Here is a 26215-nt window from a genome sequence, read left to right on the forward strand (position 1 = left end):
CATCAACAACAAAAACAGAAAATACTGGTCAATCTCTGCAGGTCTGACACCATCTGTGGAGAGACAAGGGAGCTAACATTTAGAGTCTGGATGACTCTTTGTCAAAGCTAGAGAAAACTGGAAATGGGGTCAGATTTATACTGTGGTGGGGGGGGGGGGGCGTGGAGCAGTGGGGCTGGATAGGGGGCCAGCTATAGTGGTGATAGACAAAGATGTTGAGGACAGAAGACAAAAGTAATGTAAATGGGGGTGACTAATGCGAAGAAGGGTTCTGATAGTGGCACATAGAGAAATTCAAATGTGTGAATTTCAGAACAAAGTTGAGCGGTGTGTCAACTAGGAACAGTTGGCCCAAGTGGAGTTGGGGGGGGGGAACAGATCAATGGAAGAAAGAAAAATAAAATGATAGAAAGAAAAATGGGGTGGAAGTTGAGGAGAGAGTTCACAGTCTGAAGTTGTTGAACTTGATGTTAAGCCTGGAAGGCTGTAACGCGCCTAATCGGAAAATGAAGTGCTGTTCCTCCAGTTTGCGCTGGGCTTCACTGGAACATTGCAGCAGGTCAAGGACGGACATATGGATGTGGAAATGCAGGACTGTGAGTTGAAATGGCAAGCGACAGGAAGGTCTGGTCCTTTTTGCGGACGGACCGGAGGTGTTCTGCAAAGCAGTCACCCAGTCTGCGTTTAGAGTAGACTGATGTCGAGTAAATTTCTTCATGTTGTCTTTTGCAGGGAATGGATCCAGTAACAAGACAAGTAGGTCAACACATAGAGATGGAACCAGAGTGGGAGGCAGCATTTACCTTGCAGATGAAGCTTACACATATCATTTCTATGATCCAAGAATGGTGTGCCTCAGATGTAAGTCCCAGTTCAATGTAGCACTTCATCTTCTGTAATGTTTCTCATGGATAACATATTAAAAAAATATTTTCTTAAGTAAAGTTTAAATGCCTGACACCTTACTTGAATATAGGAGCAGAGGTAGGTCATTTGAGCCTGCTCCACTATTGACTGATCTGTCTGTGGTCTTAGCTCCACTTCCCTGTTTGCTCCCCATAACCCTTGCCCAACAAAAATCTGTCCAGCTCTACTCTGCTTTGAATAAATTCTAATATCCAGCTTCCACTACTTTCTGGGGAAGAGAATTCCACACACCAACGACCCTTCAGGAGAAAAGGTTTCTCCTCATTTTTAATTTGAATTCTTTGCTAATTGAGGTGATGAAGCACAATGTTGTCCAGGCCTTCAACTTAGTGCTTAAGGGAGTTGAACATTGATTTGCAGCTTTTTAACCAAGTTGAAATAATTATTGAGTCTTCAGTTGATATGGTGGTGCATCCAATCCTGTGTTCAGGGATGTAATTCTCTGATTAAGTCCTGAAAATAACATGGCCGACAACATTGTTTGTCCATTGTTTTAAAAAAAAAATTTTAGAGTGCCCACTTATTTTTTTTTCCAATTAAGGGGTAATTTAGCGTGGCCAATCCACCTACCCTGCACGTCTTTGCATTGTGGGGGTGAAACCCATGCAGACACGGACAGGGCCGGGATTCAAACCTGGGTCCTCAGCGCTGTAGGCAGCAGTGCTAACCACTGTGCCACGTGCCGCCCCTTGTTTTGTCCATTGTTCGGATCAACCAATCTGATACACTTCATTCAGGCTACTGGTATATAGAGAAAAATATTTCCATTTGAACCGTTATTTATGTGACACAAATTGCATGTTTTTTTTTTCTCCCCACCCCCACCTCAAATCAGACTTCTGTTTTCTCTAAGAAAACTAGCCAGCTCAAAACATAACGTAACCTCATAAGTTTAGATTTCTTTTGTCTCGACCCCCTGGACTAGTGCACAGTCAAATCCAGTGCATTTGACCCAGAGTTAGAGCACAAGTGAAATTAGATGTTATTTTAAAATTATTGAAGACCTTGTGTGAGCCCAATAAACTGCAGTCACCGAATTTGGATAAATGAATCACGAGTAATCTTTTATTATTTAACAATCATATAATTAAACTGAAATAAAAATGTAGCTGACTACCTAATACCCCTTTCCCAACCCCCCCTTTTAACTACCCCCACACTCGACACGCACACACAAACAACACCGGGAGGAAGAAATGGTTGAGAGGTAAAGAAAATATCAATAACAATAAAATGATAAAGGATCTTTGAAACACTAAATGGCTTCCAGCTAATGTCTGGAGTTCAAGCTTTTGTTTCAGTGCTCCTTCTTTCTCAGCTTAAGGTGGTTTTCTCTGGCAAAATTGTCCACTTTCTCTGTACATCCAAGATCATTTCTAGTTTACGGTACAAATGTGCCAGGCACACTCTGGTTTTAAAACAATAAAGCAGATCTTTAATTCAGCAGTGAGAGAGTAAGACTGTCCCTTTCACTTTCAAGGTCTAGACACTTGGCACTCTCACTCAGAAGCATCATGCAGGAACAAATCACTGACTGTTGTCAGGCAGAACACCGTCCCTGACCAGTCCACAGCTTGCCAGCCTGCCGGCCAGCCAGCCAATTGAACCAACTTCCTCCAAAGCTGGTTGTTAAGAATCACTCAGCGCCGACAAGTCTGTTTTCTCCTCTCCAAAATATAAAACCTGGAACACCCTATCCTGACTAACAGGCTGCTTCAACTTTAGTCCTCTCTCTGAAGGCACGTTCTGATTATGGGTCCACAGACCAAAAATAATAAAAGAAAAAAACGAGGGAACAAAGGAAATAACAAGAAGGACTGTTACTCTCTTAAACTTTAGTCCTAATCAGGACTGTCCAAAGTTTTGAAAATGAACAGAAGTCAACTATTATTTTAAATTTGTTTTGAATGTCTAATTTCTTAAATTACATAATATTGTTATAGCTCTCACAGAGTTGAGGTTTATTTTTATTTATATGGAATTCTTGATTGAAGGATACCATGTAAACAGGTGCTAATTGCTCTTTATGCTGCTTAGTAATATAACTTGGAAACAGGCCTTTTGACCCAACCGATCTAGATTATTCTAAATCCTGTGTGCCTGCCCTGTTCTTGCATCCCTTCATTCATTTTTTTCCCTTTATTTACTTATCCATCTTGTTCATAAATATTGATATAGCTTTTGCATCAATTATTAGGGCATTCCATAGCATCGTAAGCTTCTGTATAAACATCTCCTTTGCTCACCATGCTAAATTTCTTACAATTAATCTCGTATTCTAATTCTAGATCTCCCAATTCCTTGAACAGATCTTCAGTCAGGCTGTGATATTTTATAAGGCTCGTACTGCACCAGCTACTTGGAACCTTACATTTATATGAAAGACATTAATTTATTCTTATGCACAAAAGTAGATTTGCATCTGTCTGCCGATATATAAACTGAAATTTGGCCAATACCTTATCCTTTCAAAGCTGCAGCAAACGCTTCTGAATTCTGAAAATCCTTCTCTTTTCTGCATTCTTCCAATTACCAGTTTTGGTTGTGTTCTTCAGTAGACATAGCCTTGACAAATAGAACATTTTGTCTGTCTTACAAACCATTTCCAGTATTCAGTACTTGAAGTTTCCATGTAATGCAGTCGCAATTCCATTTTGAGAAGTGTTACAAAGAACAAAGAACAAAGAAATGTACAGCACAGGAACAGGCCCTTCGGCCCTCCAAGCCCGTGCCGACCATACTGCCCGACTAAACTACAATCTTCTACACTTCCTGGGTCCGTATCCTTCTATTCCCATCCTATTCATATATTTGTCAAGATGCCCCTTAAATGTCCCTATCGTCCCTGCCTCCACTACCTCCTCCGGTAGTGAGTTCCAGGCACCCACTACCCTCTGCGTAAAAAACTTGCCTCGTACATCTACTCTAAACTTTGCCCCTCTCACCTTAAACCTATGCCCCCTAGTAATTGACCCCTCTACCCTGGGGAAAAGCCTCTGACTATCCACTCTGTCTATGCCCCTCATAATTTTGTATACCTCTATCAGGTCGCCCCTCAACCTCCTTCGTTCCAGTGAGAACAAACCGAGTTTATTCAATCGCTCCTCATAGCTTATGCCCTCCATACCAGGCAACATTCTGGTAAATCTCTTCTGCACCCTCTCTAAAGCCTCCACATCCTTCTGATAGTGTGGCGACCAGAATTGAACACTATACTCCAAGTGTGGCCTAACTAAGGTTCTATACAGCTGCAACATGACTTGCCAATTCTTATACTCAATGCCCCGGCCAATGAAGGCAAGCATGCCGTATGCCTTCTTGACTACCTTCTCCACCTGTGTAGCCCCTTTCAGTGATCTGTGGACCTGTACTCCTAGATCTCTTTGACTTTCAATACTCTTGAGGGTTCTACCATTCACTGTATATTCCCTACCTGCATTAGCCCTTCCAAAATGCATTACCTCACATTTGTCCAGGTTAAACTCCATCTGCCATCTCTCCGCCCAAGTCTCCAGACAATCTAAATCCTGCTGTATCCTCAGACAGTCCTCATCGCTATCCGCAATTCCACCAACCTTTGTGTCGTCTGCAAACTTACTAATCAGACCAGTTACATTTTCCTCCAAATCATTTATATATACTACAAAGAGCAAAGGTCCCAGCACTGATCCCTGTGGAACACCACTGGTCACAGCCCTCCAATTAGAAAAGCATCCCTCCATTGCTACCCTCTGCCTTCTATGGCCTAGCCAGTTCTGTATCCACCTTGCCAGTTCACCCCTGATCCCGTGTGACTTCACCTTTTGTACTAGTCTACCATGAGGGACCTTGTCAAAGGCCTTACTGAAGTCCATATAGACAACATCTACTGCCCTACCTGCATCAATCATCTTAGTGACCTCCTCGAAAAACTCTATCAAGTTAGTGAGACACGACCTCCCCTTCACAAAACCGTGCTGCCTCTCACTAATACGTCCATTTGCTTCCAAATGGGAGTAGATCCTGTCTCGAAGAATTCTCTCCAGTAATTTCCCTACCACTGAAGTAAGGCTCACCGGCCTGTAGTTCCCGGGATTATCCCTGCCACCCTTCTTAAACAGAGGAACAACATTGGCTATTCTCCAGTCCTCCGGGACATCCCCTGAAGACAGCGAGGATCCAAAGATTTCTGTCAAGGCCTCAGCAATTTCCTCTCCAGCCTCCTTCAGTATTCTGGGGTAGATCCCATCCGGCCCTGGGGACTTATCTACCTTAATATTTTTTAAGACACCCAACACCTCGTCTTTTTGGATCACAATGTGACCCAGGCTATCTACACCCCCTTCTCCAGACTCAACATCTACCAATTCCTTCTCTTTGGATAACATCTGTTATGATCCAGCAGATGTTTTTAAAAAAGTATGTTTATTTTAAAATGTCATAATGAACAAAACCGTACAACACAGTTAACCAAAATTACACAATAGAAGAATGAACCAACAAAAGCACATATTAATTTAACTCCAAAGAACAAAACTAAACCTCCCAACAGCTGACCATCACGAGCTCTGTAAAAAAGGAAATGAATGGCTGCCATCTTGGGTAGATCCCTTCTACTGACCCTCTAATGGTGGACTTAACCGTCTCCAAATGTAAAAAAGACTAGAGGTCACCAAACCAAGCCGAGGCAATGGGCGGAGTTGGAGACCTGCACCCCAGCCAAACTCTCTCTGGGCTATCAATGAGGTGAAGGCGAGGACATCCATCTTCACTCCTGTCTGATATCCTAAATATGGCCAGCAGTGGACATGGATCCAAATCAACATTGAGTACCTCCGACATGGTGTTGAAGAAAGAGGCCCGGAAGCGTACCAACTTCGGACAAGCCCAGAACATATGAGTGTGGTTAGCCTGCCCCCGAGAGCAGCGGTCACACTTGTCCTCCAGCCCAGAGAAAAATCCACTCATCCTCACTTTAGTCAGATGTGCTGTGTGTACCACCTTGAATTGAATCAAACTTTTATTTTTAAATTTAGAGTACCCAATTCATTTTTTTCAATTAAGGGGCAATTTAGCGTGGCCAATCCACCTAGCTTGCACATTTTTGGGTTGTGGGTGTGTAATCCACGTAAACACAGGGAGAATGTGCACACTCCACACAGACAGTGACCCAGAGCCGGGATCGAACCTGGGACCTCGGTGCTGTGAGGCCGCATTGCTAACCCACTGCGCCACCATGCTGCCCAGAATTGAATCAAACTTAACCGAGCACATGAAGACGTGTGACCCTGCAAAGGGCGTCATTCCACACCTCACCATCCAGAATGGGACCCAATTCACTCCCATTTCATCCTCTCCTCACACCCCCAGAGAAAGATAGTTATTGCATATGGGAGCTAGAGAAGACCAGGAACAGAGCTTAAAATGATGCCTGAAATGCTTCCAAATTCTCAGCGTGGATGCCACCGCTGGATTCAAGGAAAATCTTACAGGAGAGAAAGGCAACGATGCAGTAACTATTGCACCAATGCACGAAACAGTGCAGGAACCCACTTCCATTTGTCCCCATATGGAACCAGGATTGCTGAACCACAACAACATCTTTTGAATATTGGCTACCCAATAGTAAAATGATAAATTGGGTGTGGTAAGCCCCTGACTGTCCATCTCTTTGGAGCAAAGCCCCATGGATCCTTGGACTCTTCCCCGCCCAAATAAAGGAGGACATTAATTTGTGGTTTTTGACAAAAAAAGACTGGGGGGGGGGGGGGGGGGGAATAAAATAAGGAGACATTAAAAAAAAAAAAAATCTTGGAAGTACGTTTGTTTTAATAGTCTGAACCCTGCCCAAACTGGGGAGGGAGGCTAGCTGATTATGAATAAAATCTGTATCGTCCCAGTTTGGGGCGCAAATATTAACCAGAACCACCGGAGTGCCCGCCAGAGAGCCACAGACAGTACATGTCTGCCATTGAGGCCAAGGTCGTAGAGGCAGAGAGCTAAACCCTTTTGTTAATTAATATTGTCGATCCCCCGGCCCTACCATCTAAGCCTGAATGAAAGACTTGTCCCACCTATCCCTTGCACAGCCTTTTCTTGACCCTGACCCGCAAATGAGTCTCTTGCAAAATTAGCACATCAGAATTTAAACTTTTACGGTGAGAAAATCGTCTCAACCTTTTCACTGGGTCATTCAGCCCTTTGATGTTCCAGGTGACCAAATGAATTGGGGGTCCCCCCCCCCCCCACCACCAAATCTGGAGACAGCCATTTCCACCAAGAGAGATTACCCAGCAACCAGGCCCAGCCAAGATCGCCAAACCGAATCACAAAACTAAACAAAGAAAAATCTGCAGGCATTGTCAGCAAGCTACCCCCACCCCTTCCTTGACCTTATCCTCAGATACTACCACAGCCAAATATGCATACAAATAGAAGCAAGAATTACACAAACAACTAAAATCTACTTCTAACAAACCTAAACAAAACAAGAACTCTAAGCTCATTATTTAAAAAGCTATTATAATGAGCTGCAATCAACCCTTCAACACCACTCCCATTAACTAACTCGTAGGTTAGCAGGTAGGCTCCCATTAGAGTGAAGATAAATGGTTGTAAACAGCAAAATATTAAAACCCCCAAAACCATTGCGCTCCAACAAGCAGCTATATATTTTCATAACAATCAGAACAGAACCCCACATGAAATTAAACCCTGAGCATTTCACTTATGTAGGATTCTTCTTCTTCTTCTTCTTCTTCTTCTTCTATTAATTATATGGGTTTTCCAAATAAAATACCCCTGAAACTGAGAGAAAAGGGCAAAAAGTGCAGTGCTCTAGTCAGAGCCACCTAGTGCACGTCTTCCCACATTTACGCTACCGGATGTTCTCATCCAGCAGATGTTAGTTGCTGCACAAATCAAATCCCAAAGGGAAACTTGGCCCACACAACACAACCCTTTTTGTATTCTGACAATGAGAAAAGAAGTCTACTGAATTCAGAAGCCACAAATTCCAATGACACTATCAGGAATTTAAACATTAAATTAGAACATTTATTAAGAAAATAAAACAAGATTACAGTTACACCATTAAAGTTTACTTGACTGAGCATCTCTCAAAAAAATCTCACTTCGTTAGGCATACACGTAAACATCCTCTAGACAACACTCCCTTATAGATGGTTAACTACAAAGTTTAATTGATAGTAACACAAGGCAAACACGCTGCTGTAAAAAAGTATATCACAAGATTTTGCAACCTATTCCAACTTTGCTGTGGAAATTTAAGAAACTTCAAAAACAAATCCCTGCTTTCTGGAGAACTGAAACTTTTCTGGCTTGGCTGAAATGACTGTTTCAAACTTTGCCTGTTCACTGCTCCTTTCCCAACATACTACTGTACTACAGGAGGTCTCACATAGTCATCCCCCAACACAGCTCAACATCTCTTTAAATATCCTTTTTCTCTTTCATCTTCAGTTCTATTTTCCTTGGCGCATCTTTGAATTTAACTTTCCCAAAATACAAATAGCTTTCAAGTTCTCCCTACTGTCCCCACTTTTGGATAAAATAAAATGTAACAACCTTTCCTTATTTATTTATGACCTATTCAAAGTTATGTAAAACCTTTTACATAAATTGAAATTTAACAGCCAAAAATCCAAACCCTTATATCCTCATGCTAATCTCTACCCACTGATTGTTTACTGATAGAAAATTCACATGACCGTACCTACTTCAAATGCATGCCTTTAACACCTACACTCCTTTCATGCAATCTTGTCTTCAGTTTAATTAAGTTAGTTTCTCACACACACACCCACAAGCTTGCATCATAGAATAACATAATAGACCTCCATAATATTGAAAATAATACCATCTCTCATCACAGAAGTGTATATATAAATAAATACATGCAGTTTTTATTGAGTTTATATTGAGGTTGTACATCTTTTAAAGATCATGCACAGGGTGTATTAAGTTTCTATCTTGAATTACTTAATGCTGTGCTTCAACATTGATCAGTTGCTGTTGGCTCATGGATGTCGACTGTTGCAATGTTGATTCACTGATTACAATAGGATTCTCCAAAGTCATAGATTTCAATGTCATAGATTTTACAATGCAGAAGGAGGCCATTCGGCCCATCGGGTCTGCACGGCCCTTGGAAAGAGCACCCTACTCAAGCCCACGCCTCCACCCTATCCCCGTAACCCAGTAACCCCACTTAACCTTTTTGGATACTCAGGGCAATTTAGCCAATCCACCTAACCCGCACATCTTTGGACTGTGGGAGGAAACCAGAGCACCCGGAGGAAACCCACACAGACACGGGGAGAATGTGCAGACTCCGCACAGACAGCGACCCAAGCTGGGAATCAAACCTGGGACCCTGGAGCTGTGAAGTAACTGTGCTAACCACTGTGCTACCGTGCTGCTCGAGGAACTTTTGTTCGAGGAAATTATTTTTATCATTGGCAAATACACTTCCTGTATGGTTATTTATAAGATGATGTGGCGATGCTGGCGTTGGATTGGGATGGGCACAGTACGAAGTCTCACAACACAGATTAAAGTCCAACAGGTTTGTTTTGAATCACTAGCTTTCGGAGTGCAGCTCCTTCCTCAGGTGAATGAGCTCACCTGAGGAAGGAGGTGTACTCCGAAAGCTAGTGATTCGAAACAAACCTGTTGGACTTTAATCTGGTGTTGTAAGACTTCTTACTATTTATAAAATAGAAGGTAACTTCTGAAGCTGCAATGTGTTCAATTCTGTTAATACGTTTTCAACATCGGGTAGGCCATTTTCTCTAATTTCTGCTTACAGCTTCAAGTTTGTTCATCATGAACCAATTCAGATTTTGCAAACTTACTTTTCATCACTATTGAAATTAATTTTGGGGTCTTTGTAATCCTGGCCAGATTCCTCGTATAGGCACTGCTTCTAAGAGTTGGATACTATTTAAATGAAACTGAAGTCTTCATTGTTCCGTTCATCAGAGTATCTGTGCTGTGTTTAATATTGCACTAAAACTAATCTTGTTTTATTTCCTTTATATTCCAGGAAAGGGTTCTAATTGAAGCCTACAGGAAGTGTTTGATTGTTTTATTGCAGTGTCATAGTGGGCCATGTGATGGAGAGCAGCCTATCACTTTAAGCATGTGTGGACATACATTGGAAAGTGTACAGTATCGTGTATCCCAGCATCAAGTCAGCATCCATTTGCCAGTTTCACGTTTATTTTCAGGTGATTACGCACACTTAAAATGAAGAGCATAAAATTGAAATAAAATCGCAGTGGTTAGCACTGGAACTGCGGCACTGAGGACCCGGGTTCGAATCCCGGCCCTGGGTCACTGTCCGTGTGTTGTTTGCACATTCTCCCCTTGACTGCGTGGGTTTCACCCCCACAACCCAAAAAAATGTGCAGGTTAGGTGGATTGGCCACGCTAAATTACTCCTTAATTGGGAAAAAAAATAATTGGGTACTCTAAATTTAAAAAAGAAAAAAAAAATTGAAATAAAAGAAAATGCTGGAAATATCCAGCAGGTCTTGCATAGTCTATAGAAAGTGTTGTGGAGCTAACATTTCAGGTTATTGATCTTTCATTCTGCTAATACATTTGAATAAACTTGGGTTCTATGTGAGTCCTTTAATTGCTCAGACACAGATCCAGCAAACAATAAATTCTATAGCCTGTTTGAATAGTGAAACTTCTGTGAGCCTGCTAATTTCAGTTTCAGGAGAGCTATTTCATCCATGAATGCTCCAGTTGCTGGTGTGTGATCAAATTAAATAAATAAATGGCACATAGACAGAGGAGTGTAGAAGACTCTGAACTGAAACGATTTCTGCTTTGTTCTTTTACAAAGAATACTTAGTTGGGATGCACGACAACCATGGTTAAAAGGTTCAAGGCAAATTACTGCGGATGCTGGAATCTGAGACAAAAACAGAAAATGTTAGACAACCGCAGCAGATCTGAAGAGTCATCCAGACTCGAAATGTTAGCTTCCTTCTCTCTCCACGGATGCTGTCAGATGTGCTGAGATTGCGCAGCATTTTTTATGATTAGAAGGTTGTTCTGCAGAGAATGGATAGATGGTTATTTTTAGAATGGGCAAATTTCAGCTTTCTAGTTGCTAAGTTTGTATTTAGTTAGAATGAATGAATAGCTTAGCAATAACAAAATGGTGGACCCAAGATAGTTGAAATTCTTAGTAATAAAAAAAAAATTACCCATGTTACGTTAATTGGAGTTGAGCAGCCAAACATCCTCCAAGGGAGCCCCTGAGATTTTGCACAAACATGTCAATCTCTTGCATTATTTTGGGTTGTTTTTCTGATTGGTTAACATTTAAAAATAAATTTTAAATCCTAGTTTTGATTTGTAAAACTATGCCACAAGATTTCACTTTTTAATAGCAAAACAAACTTTTTGTACATAAAAGAATGAAATAAAACAAGCACTTTTCACTTAATATTATGCTTTATAAATACGTATGTTATGCACTCAATTTTGCTTACATTCCCAATAATTGTTCTATAAGACACATCAATCTTAAATTATTTACTTTTCTGAAGACCATTCATATATCTGCCACAATCCTCTGGAAACTATCTTTAAATCTCCTCAATTCCAGCTATTCTCAGTGATAAAATATTAATTTGCTATCTTTTGATTGGATGCCTTAGTCCTTTGTTCTGATTACTTTTCAGTACTTTCATACTAACCTGTTGGTTGCTTTCTTTGGCACAAGATTCTGAAAGACCAGTGTAGATCTGACAACTAGTTTTAAACTAGGCAATCATCAAACTTATGTTACCTCACAAAATTCAAACTGAGATTAAGCCTCACCCACAAACCACATGTTTAATGATGAAATTAGTTTATTACACTGTTTATGCAGGCCTACCTAATTATAATTTGCTTTGCGGATACTTAGTGAGCTACAAATCACACAAAGGCCCTTACTGCAACTGTATGCAAATGTAAGAACAAGGAGCAGAAGTTGGCCATTCAGCCCCTCGAGCCTGTTCCGCCATTTAATAAGATCATGGCCGATGTGACAGTAACCTGAAATCTGCATCCCACCTACCCCCAATAACCTACCACCCCGTTGCTTAACAGGAATCGATGCACCTCTACCGTCAAAATATTCTAAGACTTTGCTTCCATCCCCTTTTCAAGGGGAGAATTCCTAAGACTCGTGGCCCTCTGAGCAAAATAAATTTCATCTCAGCTTTGTTTTAAATGGGCATCCCTTTTTAAATAGTGACCTCTAGTTCTAGATTCTCCCACATCCACTCTGTTGAGACCTATCAGGCTCTTATGTGTTTCGATTTCTGAGCAAACACCCAGATAAATTGAATCCATAGAACTGTCTGAAGTTCCACCCATCTCCAGGATGATGTAGCCCACTCTGGGTTGTGCTCAAACTGACCTTTTAACTTCATTATCCTCATTTATAATTTATTTTCTAATTTGATTAAGTGAATGGGGTTTAAGCCTTCCAGGGTTTACTGATTGCAATTCAACTATTTTAACTCTACCTCCCAAAATGAAAACAATTTTCTGGACAAACTCTTTGCAAGCATTTTAGGCGTTGCATCTCCAGGTTTTGGGCTAATTAAGCTCACCTGCTATTTTATAGAATCATAGAATTCCTACAGTGCAGAATGAGGCCATTTGGTCCATCTTTCTGCACCGACCCTCCTAAGAACCCCCCCCTCTCCCCCTGTAACCCCTGGACACTAAGGGGCAATTTAGCATGGCCAATCCACCTAACCTGCACATCTTTGGACTGTGGGGAAACTGGAGCACCCGGAGGAAACCCATGCAGACACAGGGCGAAAGTGCAAACTCCACACAGTTACCCAAGGTAGAAATCGAACCCGGGTCCCTGCCGCAGTGAGGCAGCAGTGATAAGCACTGTGCCACCGTGCCACCCAAATGATTTTATGAAATTACTGCACTAGTTATTAACCCCTTAAGGTAACATTACCCAACTTTTTAAACATACTGGGCTCCAAGCTTGCTTTAATTGCATTTATCTAATTTTTTAATGGTTAATTTTTTGTATTAAGAATGAAAGTTCATATTCTAAAACTGAAAGATATATTCTAAAACACATGAACCATGATCATAGAATCCTTACAGTGCAAAAGGAGGCCATTTGGCCATTGAATCTGCACCGACCTTTCAAAGGAGCGCTCCACCTCGACTTACTCCCCTGCCCTATTACTGTAACCCCGCACATTGACCATGGTTAATCCACCTAACCTGCACATCTTTGGACTATAGGAGGTAGCACCCACAGGAAATCTTTGCAGACACGGGGAGAATGTGTAAACCCCACACACAAAATTACCCAAGGCCGGAATTGAACCTGAGTCCCTGTCGCTGTGAGGCAGTAGTGTTAACCACTGTGCCGCCGTGTTGCTCACAAATAAACAAAATTTCCCTTTTAAACATGTGGATCATGTACTGCAATTTAGCTCAGCCCGTTAAATGTCGCCTCAGCTCAGTTGATTATTATTGCTTTCCTTTGTACTGTCAGGGGTTTGCTGCTCCTTCAGAATATTTGCTTGACTCCTTCCTGTGGACTTTGGTGATTGACAATCCTGATTTGTTGTAATTTATGACTCTCCCACTCTTTGCCACACCTCATTCTGCACATCCATCATTGCAACTGCTTGATGGCACTTAAATGTTTGTTACTATCTGGGAGAAAGTTGCACAGAACTCTACAAATACATCCTGTTCACTATCAGTGAGTGCCTTTCCCTCAAATGATGCTAATATGACTCGTGCCATATAATCCAATTTTGCCCCCATTACATGTACTGGAAAAAGAGAAAATAGGGACGATGACAAGGGTTTGTACAAGAATAATATGACAGGAAACAATGTTGGGTATATTTTATTGCCTGATTGGTGCAAGTGCTTGTTTTGTTCTTCCTCATGTTTCAGTGACCCAAATAGAACCCAATATTTACTTGATGCAGTCTTCTAGATAATAGGCTTTGGATCAGTTCAATGCCTGGTCAGTTTTGATTCCAGGATATTGATGATATGGGACTTGATAATGCAGGTGCCATTGAAGGTCATGTGAAGGCATCTGAACTTTCTTTTGATCAGGATGGTCATTCTACAGCAGAAGATCATATGATGAGAATGGTACCTGGCATATGCTGTTGATGAAGCAGCTGACTATGGGTGTCTTGAGGCAGTGGTGGGAAACCTACGGCCCGGGGCCACGTGTGGCCCATCTGGGTCCTGAGTGCGGCCCACAAGACGTTTTGTTAACTGTTGCCACGCACAGGATTGCGACATTCCGCTGATTTTCATCTGACTTTTTTAAATTATCTGTTATTGAAGTGATGCACACAAACCAAGGGCAAGTGAGGTGCATGCTGATTGCACACAATATTAACTGAGGCCATGTGTTTCCATTGCATCCTAAGTATAAATATTTATTTTGGTTTTATCATTTGAAGTTTATTACAGTTCTATTAATAGATACATGATTCAGCATTTCTATAACTAAATATGAAATATTCAACATGCATTAAATTTATTTAATCTTATTCATGGGCCATGGTTAGTGAACAAGCCGGATTTCAATCTTGCAGCCTACTGAGATAAAGGAGGGCCACTCATGCTCACTAGCCGTGGTTCCCCATCACTGGGCTGAGGCCCCTTAGTTGAGGTGCAAATGCATTAATGGCTTGCGGCTGTGAAGACTGGTCCTGACGAGCATCAATAACTGGTGTTTATATAGATCCTCTGACATAACAAAACATCCCCAAGGCACTTGACTAGAATGTTTTTAAATAAAAGCCTTTTGACAGTCGCAGAAGGAGATATCAGAACAGTTTGTCTAAAGCTGGGCCAAGGAGTATGTTTTAAGAGTATTTTGAAAAAGACGAGAATGCTGGAGTGGCTTAGAGAGGGAAACCAAGTTGAAAGCTTGGCTGCCAATGGGAAACCTGATAATGAGGGGAAATATACTGGTCCGAAATGGCAAAAAGCAGAGATCTCCAAGGCTCGTCAGGTTGGAGTAAGTTACATTGGAATTAAATGAGTTGACTGGGCGCCAGTATCTAGACAGACTACAATCATATGCTCTGTATTTGTGGCTAAAGATGCCTGTAAACATGTTAACCTTGTCTCATGAACTGTGTGCGTTGCCCCACCATAATCCAGACGGAACTTCTTTATCCCGTTACGTGCCTGATTCTCCATCACCACTCTCAGATGATGTGATGGGGCATATAGAGCTTTGCTGTGATCCATTGATTGTGGAACTCCTTAGTTCTGTCTATAGTGTGCTGAATTTGTTGTTTTGTGTGCAGGTAGTATAATGTAATTCTTTTGCTAGATTGGTATCTTGTTCTGCAGTGTGTCTGGTGCTGCTCCTGGCAGGCCCTTGGAAACTCCACATTGAAGCAGAGTTAGTCTCCTCTGATTTGATAGTGGAATGAAAGATGCACCAGGTGTTGAGTTGTAGGTTGCAGTGGTAAACAATTGCTGCTGATGGTCCATAGAGTCTCACATCCCCATTTTGGGCTGATAGATATGTCCTTTGTCTCTGTCAGGTAGCTTGCGGGTTGCATGACACTACCTAATGATGAATAGCAATGCTATGAGGACAAAATGAGAAAACAAGATGTCGGCAGATGAACTGTGTAGTATAGTCCTTAAAGTTATGGATGCCTAATGAATTATGTCATTTGAAGTATTGTTTTTAGGATGGAAGGTGACGCTACTGGTCATGTTAATTTCAACTGGCAGAATTTTAGTTGCAAACTAATGATTTGCAGATTTTGATTCCAAGTCATGGAGATTTATTTATGATGAGGATCGTCATTCTTGGACTGACTGTTCTCGCCAAAGGTGATCTCGCTGTTTTGTTTTAATCAAAGTTTAATGCGTTCTTTTTAAAAAATCAGCAATCAGCATTATGTGGATATGCACACAAGTGTCTATTTGGATTAAGGAAACTCTAATAATATTAAGCAAATATTTGTTGTAACAAAAGAAGGCCATTGAAAACTTGGTGGCAAAGACTTGTTATGTCTCACTTGTATCACATGGTGGATAAAATTCTGGAGATCCGGTTGAAGGCTGTTTTATTTGTTCTATGCTTAATTCTTGGAGTTCATTTCGTGAAGGATTAAAATTGGTGAATAGCAATAAGCAAAAAGAAAATACTGCAATCGAGAAAGTTACATTGTTGAAACTTGGCTTCACCCAGTGCAGACTAGGAACCAACCATTTTGGGTTATAATGTTTTCTTGAAGAGATGGGTAGCAGGAAGCAGTGTATTCCAGAATTCGATGAATTTGATTGTTCTGGACTTTATAGGACAAAAGAAAAATACTACAAAACCTGGAAAACTGAAATAATAACAGACTGCTGGAAATATTGAGCAAGTCGGGTAGTATATGTAAAGAGAAAACTGAATAAATGTTTCAACTCTGTGACCTTTCATCAGAACTAATGAAAGGTCACTTCTCTCTCCAGATGCTGCCTGACCAGCTGAGTACTTCCAGTATTTTGCATATTAATAGACAAAGTGGCAGAACTTTGGCAAATGGATTTCAACAGAGTTAAGTATGAGGACATCCACTTTAGACCGAAAAGGGACAGGTTAAAGTATTTTCTGGATGGTAAAAAATTAGACACAGTGGATGTTCAAAATGATTCGGGGGTCCATGTGTATCTCGATTGTTAAAATGTCATGGTCAGGTACAGAAAATAACCAAAAAGAAAATGGATTGTTGACCTTGATATCTAGAAAACGAGAGGACGAGGAGTTGAAAGTCTTGCTGCAACCAGACAAAGTCCTAGTTTAATTAGCCCACAATTAGTTAGTTAGACCACAACTGGTGCCCTGTGCAAAACTGAACACAGTGCATTCAGCCAATGGTATTCATACAACAGAAAAGGGAAAGGAAGAGGTAAAGGACAAAGACAATAGACAACTAAGAGTTCTTGTTTCACAAGCCCAGAATCGGAGGCCCAATAGTGTATTCCTTCAGAGAGGTTAGCCGACTGAAGCTGATACTAGGTAATCACCAGTTTTCCAGTAGTCCTGACGTCCACGATGGGAGAAGGACATAGAGATGAATTAGGTAGTAGGCCCTAGTGCAGAAGTTCAGATGTTCCAGTAGAAACAGTGTAGATGAGGGCTAGGCAGGTTCATGTTTAATCCATTTCACCCATTAAGTTTACCAGAGGTTTCAGTCCCCTTTGTCCTTGCTGACAGATCATTTCTGTTGGCCAGGGCTTTGCCTCAGAAATGTAAAGGATTATTTGTGCATTTCTTTGGAATTCGATTTCTGCAGTCTAGGGCATTAGTACATGTCTGGAGATAACAAGGTTGCTGTGGTTTCCTGAAGGATAGAAATTCATTTTGCATTGCCAATCATCACTTTGGTCAGTGTAAATAAAGCCATTGTCTCTCATGTTTAAAAAATAATTTTATAAAGTAGCCAAGATGATAGAGATATAAATTTTCTTTAATGTCTTCTTGGCATCATAGGCAAAGGGGAGAAGCCCCTTGTGGTCTGGGAGAGAGGGGAATAGGTGAGAGCAGAAGTGCAGGAACCAAGAGAGATAAGGCAAAGGCCATCTACCTCACTGGAAGGCAATCCTCAGTTGAGGGAAAAGGAAGGCATATTGAAAGGTATGGAAGGTATCATCTTCAGAACAGATGCATCAGAGATCGAGCAACTTACAGAATGAAATCAAATCCTAACAGGAATTGGGGTGGGAGGAAGTGAAATGAAGATGGCTGTGGGAGTCAGTGGGCTTCTTTATTGGTCAAAGGCCTACTCCCAGAAATGGAGATAGAGATGGACCTTGTGGATGTAAAGAAGTAGTGGAAATTGAATCAAGCATGCTGACATTTACCAACACGCGATATGAGCAGGAAGTGGCACTGCTAAAGTAATTAATGGACTGGCAAAAGAGTAGAGGGAGGGGACCTGCGCACGATACAGATTGTTTCACATATCCCACGAAAAGACAAACTATAGCTCGCAATCTCACGGGTTCTCATAGCAATACTTTTTTTATTTGGAGGAAGTGAGTGGAGTCAAAGGAGAAGTTATTCAATTTGAGAGAAGGGCAGCGAGGTAGAAGAGGGTGGTGGTGGTGGATGGCGACTGGTTAGGCATCCAAGTCATAAGCAGACTGTCTTTAGATTGTGCAGTTCATGGATGGAAGTGCTGAGGGACTGGGCAGCTGTGCTGACAGGTTTTTAAAAAAAAATATTTATTTTTGTTTTAAATTTAGAGTACCCAATTAATTTTTTCCAATTAAGGGGCAATTTAGCATAGCCAATCCACCTACCCTGCACATCTTTTTTGGCTGTGGGGGTGAAACCCATGCAAACACGGGGAGAATGTGCAAACTCCACACAGACAGTGACCCAGGGCTGGGATCGAGCCTGGGACCTCAGCGCTGTGAGGTAGCAGTGCTAACCACTGTGCCACCGTGCTGCCCGTGTGCTGACAGGTATATGGGGATGGCCAGGATACGGGAAATGGTTCCAGTGGCAAAGAGAGTTGAAAGAGCTGCATATGGAGGTGGGAGGAGACTGGGCAAGGGGAGGAAAATTGAGTTGAGATGGGATGAAACCTGTTTCATTGCAAGTACAGACTGAAACAAATAGTTAACCAGACAACAATAAAATGTTGGAAATGCTGAGCAGGTCTGGCAGCATCTGTGGAATAAAGAAGTGTTAATGTTTCAGATTTATTACCTTTCCTCAGAGCTGACAGTTTTGTTTGTGGACCTTGGGAAGGGAATGGAAACATGCTGTGCTGGTTCGGGGACTAATAGGTTGGAGACAGTGGAGGGAAGATCTCCGGATGAGATTAGGTCAGTCACAGTCGGGGAAGCAATGGCTTGGTGATCGGTGGTAGGGTTATGGGGGAGTTGGGAGGTGTTGTTTCACCAAATAACAATCGCAACAACCTTTCTGAGCCAATTTAGTCTCTTGCTAAATTAATTGTTATTTGCTCTTTGTCACATCTATGCAATCTAAAATGAGCCTTCTGTTTTGACCAATTTTAATTTATACCTGATGCAAACCCTTCAATGTAGCAAATTGTGGCACTGGTATTAGGCACTTCTATGATATCTGTGACGGCAAATTTTATTGCTACATAATTTTGGTAAACAAAACTGGAGCCATGTTTCCAAAGCACTTGTTGGATCTTGAATCACTTGTTTTAATTTCAAGTAAAGCTTGAGATTCAGTGAGATACCTGTGGTTGAAGAACAGTGATCCAGGATTATTTCACTTTTTCATTTCAGGCCTACATGTGCTTTTAAGCAAAACTGAAGTGGCGTACAGGTTTCCAGAGTTGTTGCCCCTCGTGAGTATGTTGTGTATTTTGATATGTAATTGAGTAAACTTTATTTTTAATCTAGCTGGAGATAGAAAACATCAAAACTAATCCTACACCTGAAACATTAATCAGTCATAGAATCATAGAATGGCCACAGCACATAAAGCCATTCATGTCTGTGCTGTCTTTCTGAAGGAGCAATTCACCTGGAGCCACTCCCCTGCCTTCTCCCAGTTGCCCTGTACATTCTTCCTTTTCAGGTAATTCAGTGCCCCCTTGATTGCCTCGATTGAACCTATCTCCAACACACTCGGGTAGTGCATTCTAGACCCTATATGCATTGGATTTGTTTATTGTCACATGTACCGAGGTACAGTTAAAAGTATTTTTCTGCGAGCAGCTAAAATAGATCATTTAGATCATGAAAAGAAAAGCAAAAGAAAATACATAATAGAGCAACAAAAGGTACTTGTAGATGGAGTTGGAACCTCCACTCACTGTGTGAAAACGTTTTCCTATGTGTCACCATTGCTTTTGCCTATTGCTTCTAATCTGTGCCTTCTGGTTCCTGATCTTCCCCCAATGGGTGCAGTTTCTTCCTATCTACTCTCTCCAGGGCCCTCATGATTTTGAATATACCCATCAAATCTCCCTTTTTAAAAATAAATTTAACAGTATCCAATTCTTTTTTCAAATGAAGGGGCAATTTAGCATGGCCAATTCACCTACCTTGCACATTTTTTTGGTTGTGGGGATGAGACCCACGCAGACACTGGGAGAATGTGCAAACTCCATACGGATAGTGACCCGGGGCCAGGATCGAACCCGGGTCCTCGGTGCCGTGAGGCAACAATGCTAACCATTGTGTCACCATGCTTCAAATCTCCTTTTAAACTTCTCTTCTACATAAACAGTCCCAACCTCTCCATCTAACTAGGTAACTAAAGTTCCTTGTCCCTGGACCATTCTCGTGAATCTGTTCTGTACTCTCTCTAATGTTTTCATATCCTTCTTAAAATGCGGTGTCCAGAACTGGGTATTATTTTCCTTTGAGGCTGAACCAGTGTTTTTCACAGGTTTAACATAACTTGCTTGTTTTTATACGCTATGCCTTAATTGATGAAGTCCAGCACGCCGTATGCTTTATCTAACCTGGCTCTCAACCGGTCCTGCCACCTTGAATGATTGGTGCATATATGCACCAGGTCCCTCTGCTCCCACACACTCTTTATAATTTTACCCTTTATATTGCCTCTCTGATTTCTTCCTATCAAAATGAATGCTTCACACTTCTCTACATTAAATTTCATCAGCTTATCTGCCCATTCTACCAACATGTCCGTGTCCTTTTGAAGTTCTGCACTATCCTCCTCACACTCTGCAATACTTATACATTTTTGCATGGGCGGCATGGTGGCGCAGCGGTTAGCACTGCTGCCTCTCGGCGCCAAGGACCCGTGGCCGATCCTGGCCCCAGGTCACTGTCTGTGAGGAGTTTGCACATTCTCCCTATGTCTGCGTGGGCCTCACCCCCACAACTCAAAAATGTGCAGGGTAGGTAGATTGGCCACGCTAAATTGTCCCTTAATAGGGGAAAAATATAATTGGGTACTCTAAATTAAACAAAAAAGTTTTGCATCGTGTGCTAATTCTGAAACTATGCCCTGCACACCAAGGTCTCGGTCATGAATGTGTATCAGCAACAGCACGGGTCCTAACAACAATTTCAGGGGTACTCCACTACAAACCTTCCTCTTGTCTGCTGATCATCCATTAACCACTACTGTTTCCTGTCACTCAGCAAGTTTTGTATCCGTGTTTTTACTGTCACTTTTATCCCATGAGCTATAACTTTGCTCACAAGTCTATTGTGTGGCATTTTATCGGTTGCCTTTTTGGAAGGCCATGTACACCACATCAAAAGTTTTTGCCTCATCAAAGCTCTTTCTTACCTCATCAAAACCTCATCAAGTTAGTTAAACACTATGTGCTCAGAAAAAGTCTGTGCTGTCCTTAATTAACTCTCATCTGTCCATTTTGTGATTAATTTTGTCTTGAATTAGGATTTCAGAAGCTTCCCTGCCACTGAAGTTAAACTGACAAACATGCAGTTGCGAGGCTTATATCTACACCCACTTTAAAAAAAAAAAAAAAATTTAGAGTACCCAGTTATTTTTTTTTCCCAATTAAGGGCAATTTAGGATGGCCAACCCACCTAACCTGCACATCTTTGGGTTGTGGGGAGTGGAACCCACGCAGACATGGGAGAATGTGCAAACTCCACACGGAGAGTGACCCAGGGCCGGGATTTGAACCCGGGTCCTCAGCGCCGCAGTCCCAGTGCTATCCACTGTGCCACATGCCGCCCCGTCTACACCCACTTTTGAACAAGGATGTGTCATTTTCAATTCTGCAGTCCTTTGGCACCACCTTTGCGTCTGAGGAAGACTGGAAAATTATGGCTGGTGCCTCTGTAATTTTACTCTCACTTCTCTCTGTATCCTTGAATGCATCTCATTTAATCTAGGTTCTTTATCATCTTTAAATAGAGGAAGCCTATCTAATACCACTTGTTTCTTTATTTGAAACCTTTGTCTCTGAACTACCTCCTCTTTCACCATGACCTGTGCAACATCATCTTCCTTGGTAAAGATGGATACAAAGTATTAATTTAATACTTCAATTATTTCCTCCCTGCGCAAATCCCCCTTTTACTCCCCTAAATGACCTTGCTCCTTTTGGATTCCCTTTTATGTTGACCTCCGGTCTCTACTCATACTATCTGTTTGCTTCTTTCATTTGCTTTTTTCAATTCCCCTCCAAACCTTTTGAATTAATAATTTCAGACCTGTTTGGACATTTGATCATTTGATCTTAATTCTTTAAATTGATTGTTTCCTATTTTTGAATTTTTTTTCCCCCTGGGATAAACTTAAATAAATAATATCCTTTGACTTTAAACATAAGTTTGCACATTTCCAATAATTTAGATTTCACTTCATAAGGAGCATTGCTGCCTATCTAGATATTTTGATACGGGTGGCACAGTGGTTAGCACAGCTACCTCACAGCGCCAAGGACCCGGGTTCCATTCTGGCCTTGGGTGATTGTCCATGTGAAGTTTGCATGTTCTACCCCTGTCTGCGTGGGTCCTCTCGGTGCTCCAGTTGCATCCCGTGGTTCAAAGATTGTGCCGGTTACGTGGAGGGGCAGCACGGTAGCACAGTGGTTAGCACAGTTGCTTCACAGCTCCAGGGTTCCAGGTTTGAGTACTTGCTTGGGTCACTGTCTGTGCGGAGTCTGCATGTTCTCCCTGTGTCTGCGTGGGTTTCCTCCGGGTGCTCCGGTTTTCCCCCACAGTCCAAAGATGTACAGGTTAGTTGGATTGGCCGTAATAAAGTTGCCCTCAGTGTCCAAAAAGGTTAGGTGGGGTTACTGGGATAGGGTGCAGGCGTGGGCTTAAGTGGGGTGCTCTTTTCAAGGGCCGGCGCCGACTCGATGGGCCGAATGGCCTCCTTCTGCACTATAAAATCTATGATTCTATGTTATTCAGGAATTTCTTATCTGGAGAGTAATGGTGTTTGAAATTAATTTGTGATGGATGTTCAAGGCCATGCTTTTCTAATGAATGGTACCCCAGGTACTCACTGTTAAACTCACTGGGAGAATTGCTGGTTAGCACAGAGGAGCAGAAGTCCTTGCCAAAAGATATTCCCCTTTCCCCCTTCCTCTACCTCAAACACAAGCATATGAAGACCAGCTGTAATGTCTTGCTGCTGCCGAGTTTAACTATTTTAGTACAAGCTAGGCTTCTCAGTGGGTGTGCATTAGTGACTCACAAAGGCAACCACCTAAGCTCTTGAGGAGTTGTCAAGATTATTTTAATCATTTTATATATTCCTGACAGAATTTTGTCTGAATCAGCTACACAAAAATGACAATCCAAGCTTTCAATGTTGTAGTTATAATTTGAAATTAATATAACCACTGTTTTGAAATACATTTTGGCTGTTCAGCAACTTCGTATTAATTTGAGGCTGCCAATGGTTAAGCGTAAAGCGGTACGACAGTATGGCCATTAATTGCTTGCCATAAAGTTGTAAGATGTATTCCACCTCAGCGGAGAAAAACTGGGAAATGCACTGTCCTGCAGATACCTTGTCCTATTCGCCAGCTTGGCAAAACTATTGAAACTAGTGAGGGATATGTTCTCCGCTCAATTTCTCCCACTTTCCCAGAAGATGTCATGAGTGTAATGGTGAGAATCAGCGAGCTATTAAGAGCCCTAACAAACATAATGCATTTCTAAATCAACATATGAGGAAAAGGGCCACATGGTGGCGCAGTGGTTAGCACTGCTGCATCTTGACACCGAGGGCCCAGGTTCCATCCTGACTCCGGCTCACTGTCTGTGTGGAGTTTGCACATTCTCCCTGTCTGCATGGGCCTCACCCCCACAAACTCAAAGATGTGCATGGTAAGTAAATTGGCCAACCTAAATTGTCCCTTAATTGGACAAAAAAAAATCGGGTACTCTAAATTTTTTAAAAAAGAAGAATTATGACTGCCTTGTTTTGTCTTGTAATGAGACTTGGCACTAAAATGTGGAAGATTTTTACCCATAGTTCTTAGAAATATCCTGAGATTTTGTGTACTACTTTTCTCTGAAAATATGACAATGTTACATATCTCAGTACATGTGAGGTAAATAATTACCCACTTGCTTGAGGCTGTCAAAATAAGTAAATTCACCCAAGTCCCAGATGCTTTCCCCTTTGAGGCGAAGAGCTGACTGCTGGTGATTTAACCTGAGGATCACCATGCCTCAGGCGAGAGGTAAGGTTGCGAAGGTGGAGCCTTCATGAATAACCTCAGGTGGTACGGGAATTGGCAGCTAGTTTGTGATGAGGAGTAAGGCCAGCAGCTTGAGGCTATAAAGTGGTCTTGAATGACACAGAAATGCTTGAGCTTTTTGATGCTTTAAGTTTTGTGCAGCCCCCTAGGATAGGTTCAACACCAAAGCTGATTTTCCTGTATCGACAAAATGGAATGCTACAAAGCTGGATTCTTTTTTTCTCTGCAAATGCCTATTGTAATGTATTTGTTTTACTTTAATCAGCAGAAATCTGTTCAGGCTAATTCTTTAGCTGTTAATGCTTGATCATTTATTTGTACTTCAGTAGCTGACCTTTTTTAAACCAATTGTCCACAGAGTGAACTGAGCCCACCATTGTTAATAGAGCACCCTCTTCATTGCATGGTGCTGTGTGCACAAGTACATGCTGGAATGTGGAGGAGAAATGGATTCTCCCTAGTTAATCAGGTAAGTGTCAATCAGAGCATTATTTAGATTATATTTGCGAGTAATATATGTCAAACATTTTACAAACAGACTCTGTAATGACTAATATTTCAGTTGCAAATGTTAAGCATGCTTCAACTTTTACATTCAACTGATATGGCAAATGCCATAGCAGGCTACTTGCATAACTACAACTTTTAATAAAACTCCTTGGCTGCTTTCCAAGTGCAGAAAAGCAGAATATTTTTTAAAAGGCATGAAACTTGTAAATGTTGATGTTCTGAGAGACTTGGGTGTACTCATACAAGGAACATCAAAAGTTCACATTGCAGGTCAAACAATCAATTAGGAAAGCAAATGGCACTTTGGGGATTGGAGAACACGAATAAAGAAGTCTCACTGCAATTGTATTGCACTTTGGTGAGACCACGCCTGGAATACTGTGTGCAATTTATATCTCCATATTTATGAAGGATACACTTAGATTGAAGGCAGTACAGTGAAGATTTGTCCCTGGGATGAAGAAGTTGTCCTCTGATGCAAGATTGAGTAAATTGGATCTATATTTTCTGGAGTTTAGGTGAATGAGAGATGATCTCATTGAAACATTCAGAATTATGAAGAGACTTGATAGGGTAGAAACTGAGATGTTGTTTCCCCTGGCTGGGTAATCTCAAAAAAGGAAAAAGGGCCAATCGTTTGGGACTGAGGTGAGGGGAAAATTATTTGCGCAGAGTTGTGAATCTTTGTAATTCTCTGTCTCCAGGGTTGTGGATACTCCATCATGGAATACATTTGAGGCTGAGTTAGAGACATTTTGGTTTTTCAGGGGATCAAAGGATATGGGGATCAGGTGGGAAAGTGACTCAAAATCAACCATGATCATATCGAATAGTGGAGCAGGCTTGAAGGGCTGTCTGATCTTCTGTTATTTCTTATGTTGTATTCTGAGGATTATTATGCAAACAAACTTTCCTTGGATTTCTTTTTCTTTAAACCTTATTTTTTTCTCCTCATTCTCAACATTTTCATCAAATAAACGACAAAAGAAAAAACAAACAAAATACAAACACAATAACAATTCTTCAAAGAAAACCAGCACCCCTCTCTATATACATACTAAGATGTCCTCTCATGTGTCCCAGGTAAAAGAAAATTAACAGTCAATCAGTAAACAGTGCATTCAAAAAAAAAACAATAACCCTAGCACCCTACCTCCCTATATTCAATGGGAATCAATTTTCGAAAGTGCACAATAAACAGTGCCCATGAATTATAGAACCCTTCCTTCAGCCCCCTCAGTTCAGATTTCACCTCCTCAAGAGTCAGAAATTCAAATAGGTCTCCACGCCAAGCTGAGGCACAGGGTGGAGAAGCTGACCTCCACCCCAACAGGACCTGCCTCCAGGCAATCAGCAAGGCGAAAGCTAAAACATCTGCCCCCGCACCAGCCTGCAGCTCGGGCTGGTCCAACACCCTGAAAATGGCTTCTAGGGACCCTGGTTCCAAGTTCACGTCTAGCACTCCCGAGACGATGCTTAAAACCTCCCTCCAATACTTCTCCAGCTTCGGACTGGACCAAAACATGCATACATGGTTTGCGTGGCCCCTCGCATACCGTTCGCATACATCCTCC

At 41.6% G+C, this 26215-nt stretch overlaps 1 protein-coding gene across 3 annotated transcripts in view; it reads left to right on the forward strand.

The window, feature by feature from the left end:
- ubr2 (ubiquitin protein ligase E3 component n-recognin 2) overlaps positions 1-26215 on the forward strand; it is a 231668-nt gene that overhangs the window by 123140 nt on the left and 82313 nt on the right. For all 3 annotated transcript variants that reach the window (XM_072510121.1, XM_072510112.1, XM_072510130.1), the window contains exons 14-17: positions 733-861; positions 9974-10157; positions 19243-19304; positions 24490-24600. In XM_072510121.1, the coding sequence (XP_072366222.1) occupies positions 733-861; positions 9974-10157; positions 19243-19304; positions 24490-24600 (486 nt within the window). The remainder of the gene's footprint in view (positions 1-732; positions 862-9973; positions 10158-19242; positions 19305-24489; positions 24601-26215) is intronic.

This window comes from Scyliorhinus torazame, chromosome 1 (assembly GCF_047496885.1).
Source record: "Scyliorhinus torazame isolate Kashiwa2021f chromosome 1, sScyTor2.1, whole genome shotgun sequence".
Classification (NCBI taxonomy): Eukaryota; Metazoa; Chordata; class Chondrichthyes; order Carcharhiniformes; family Scyliorhinidae; genus Scyliorhinus; species Scyliorhinus torazame.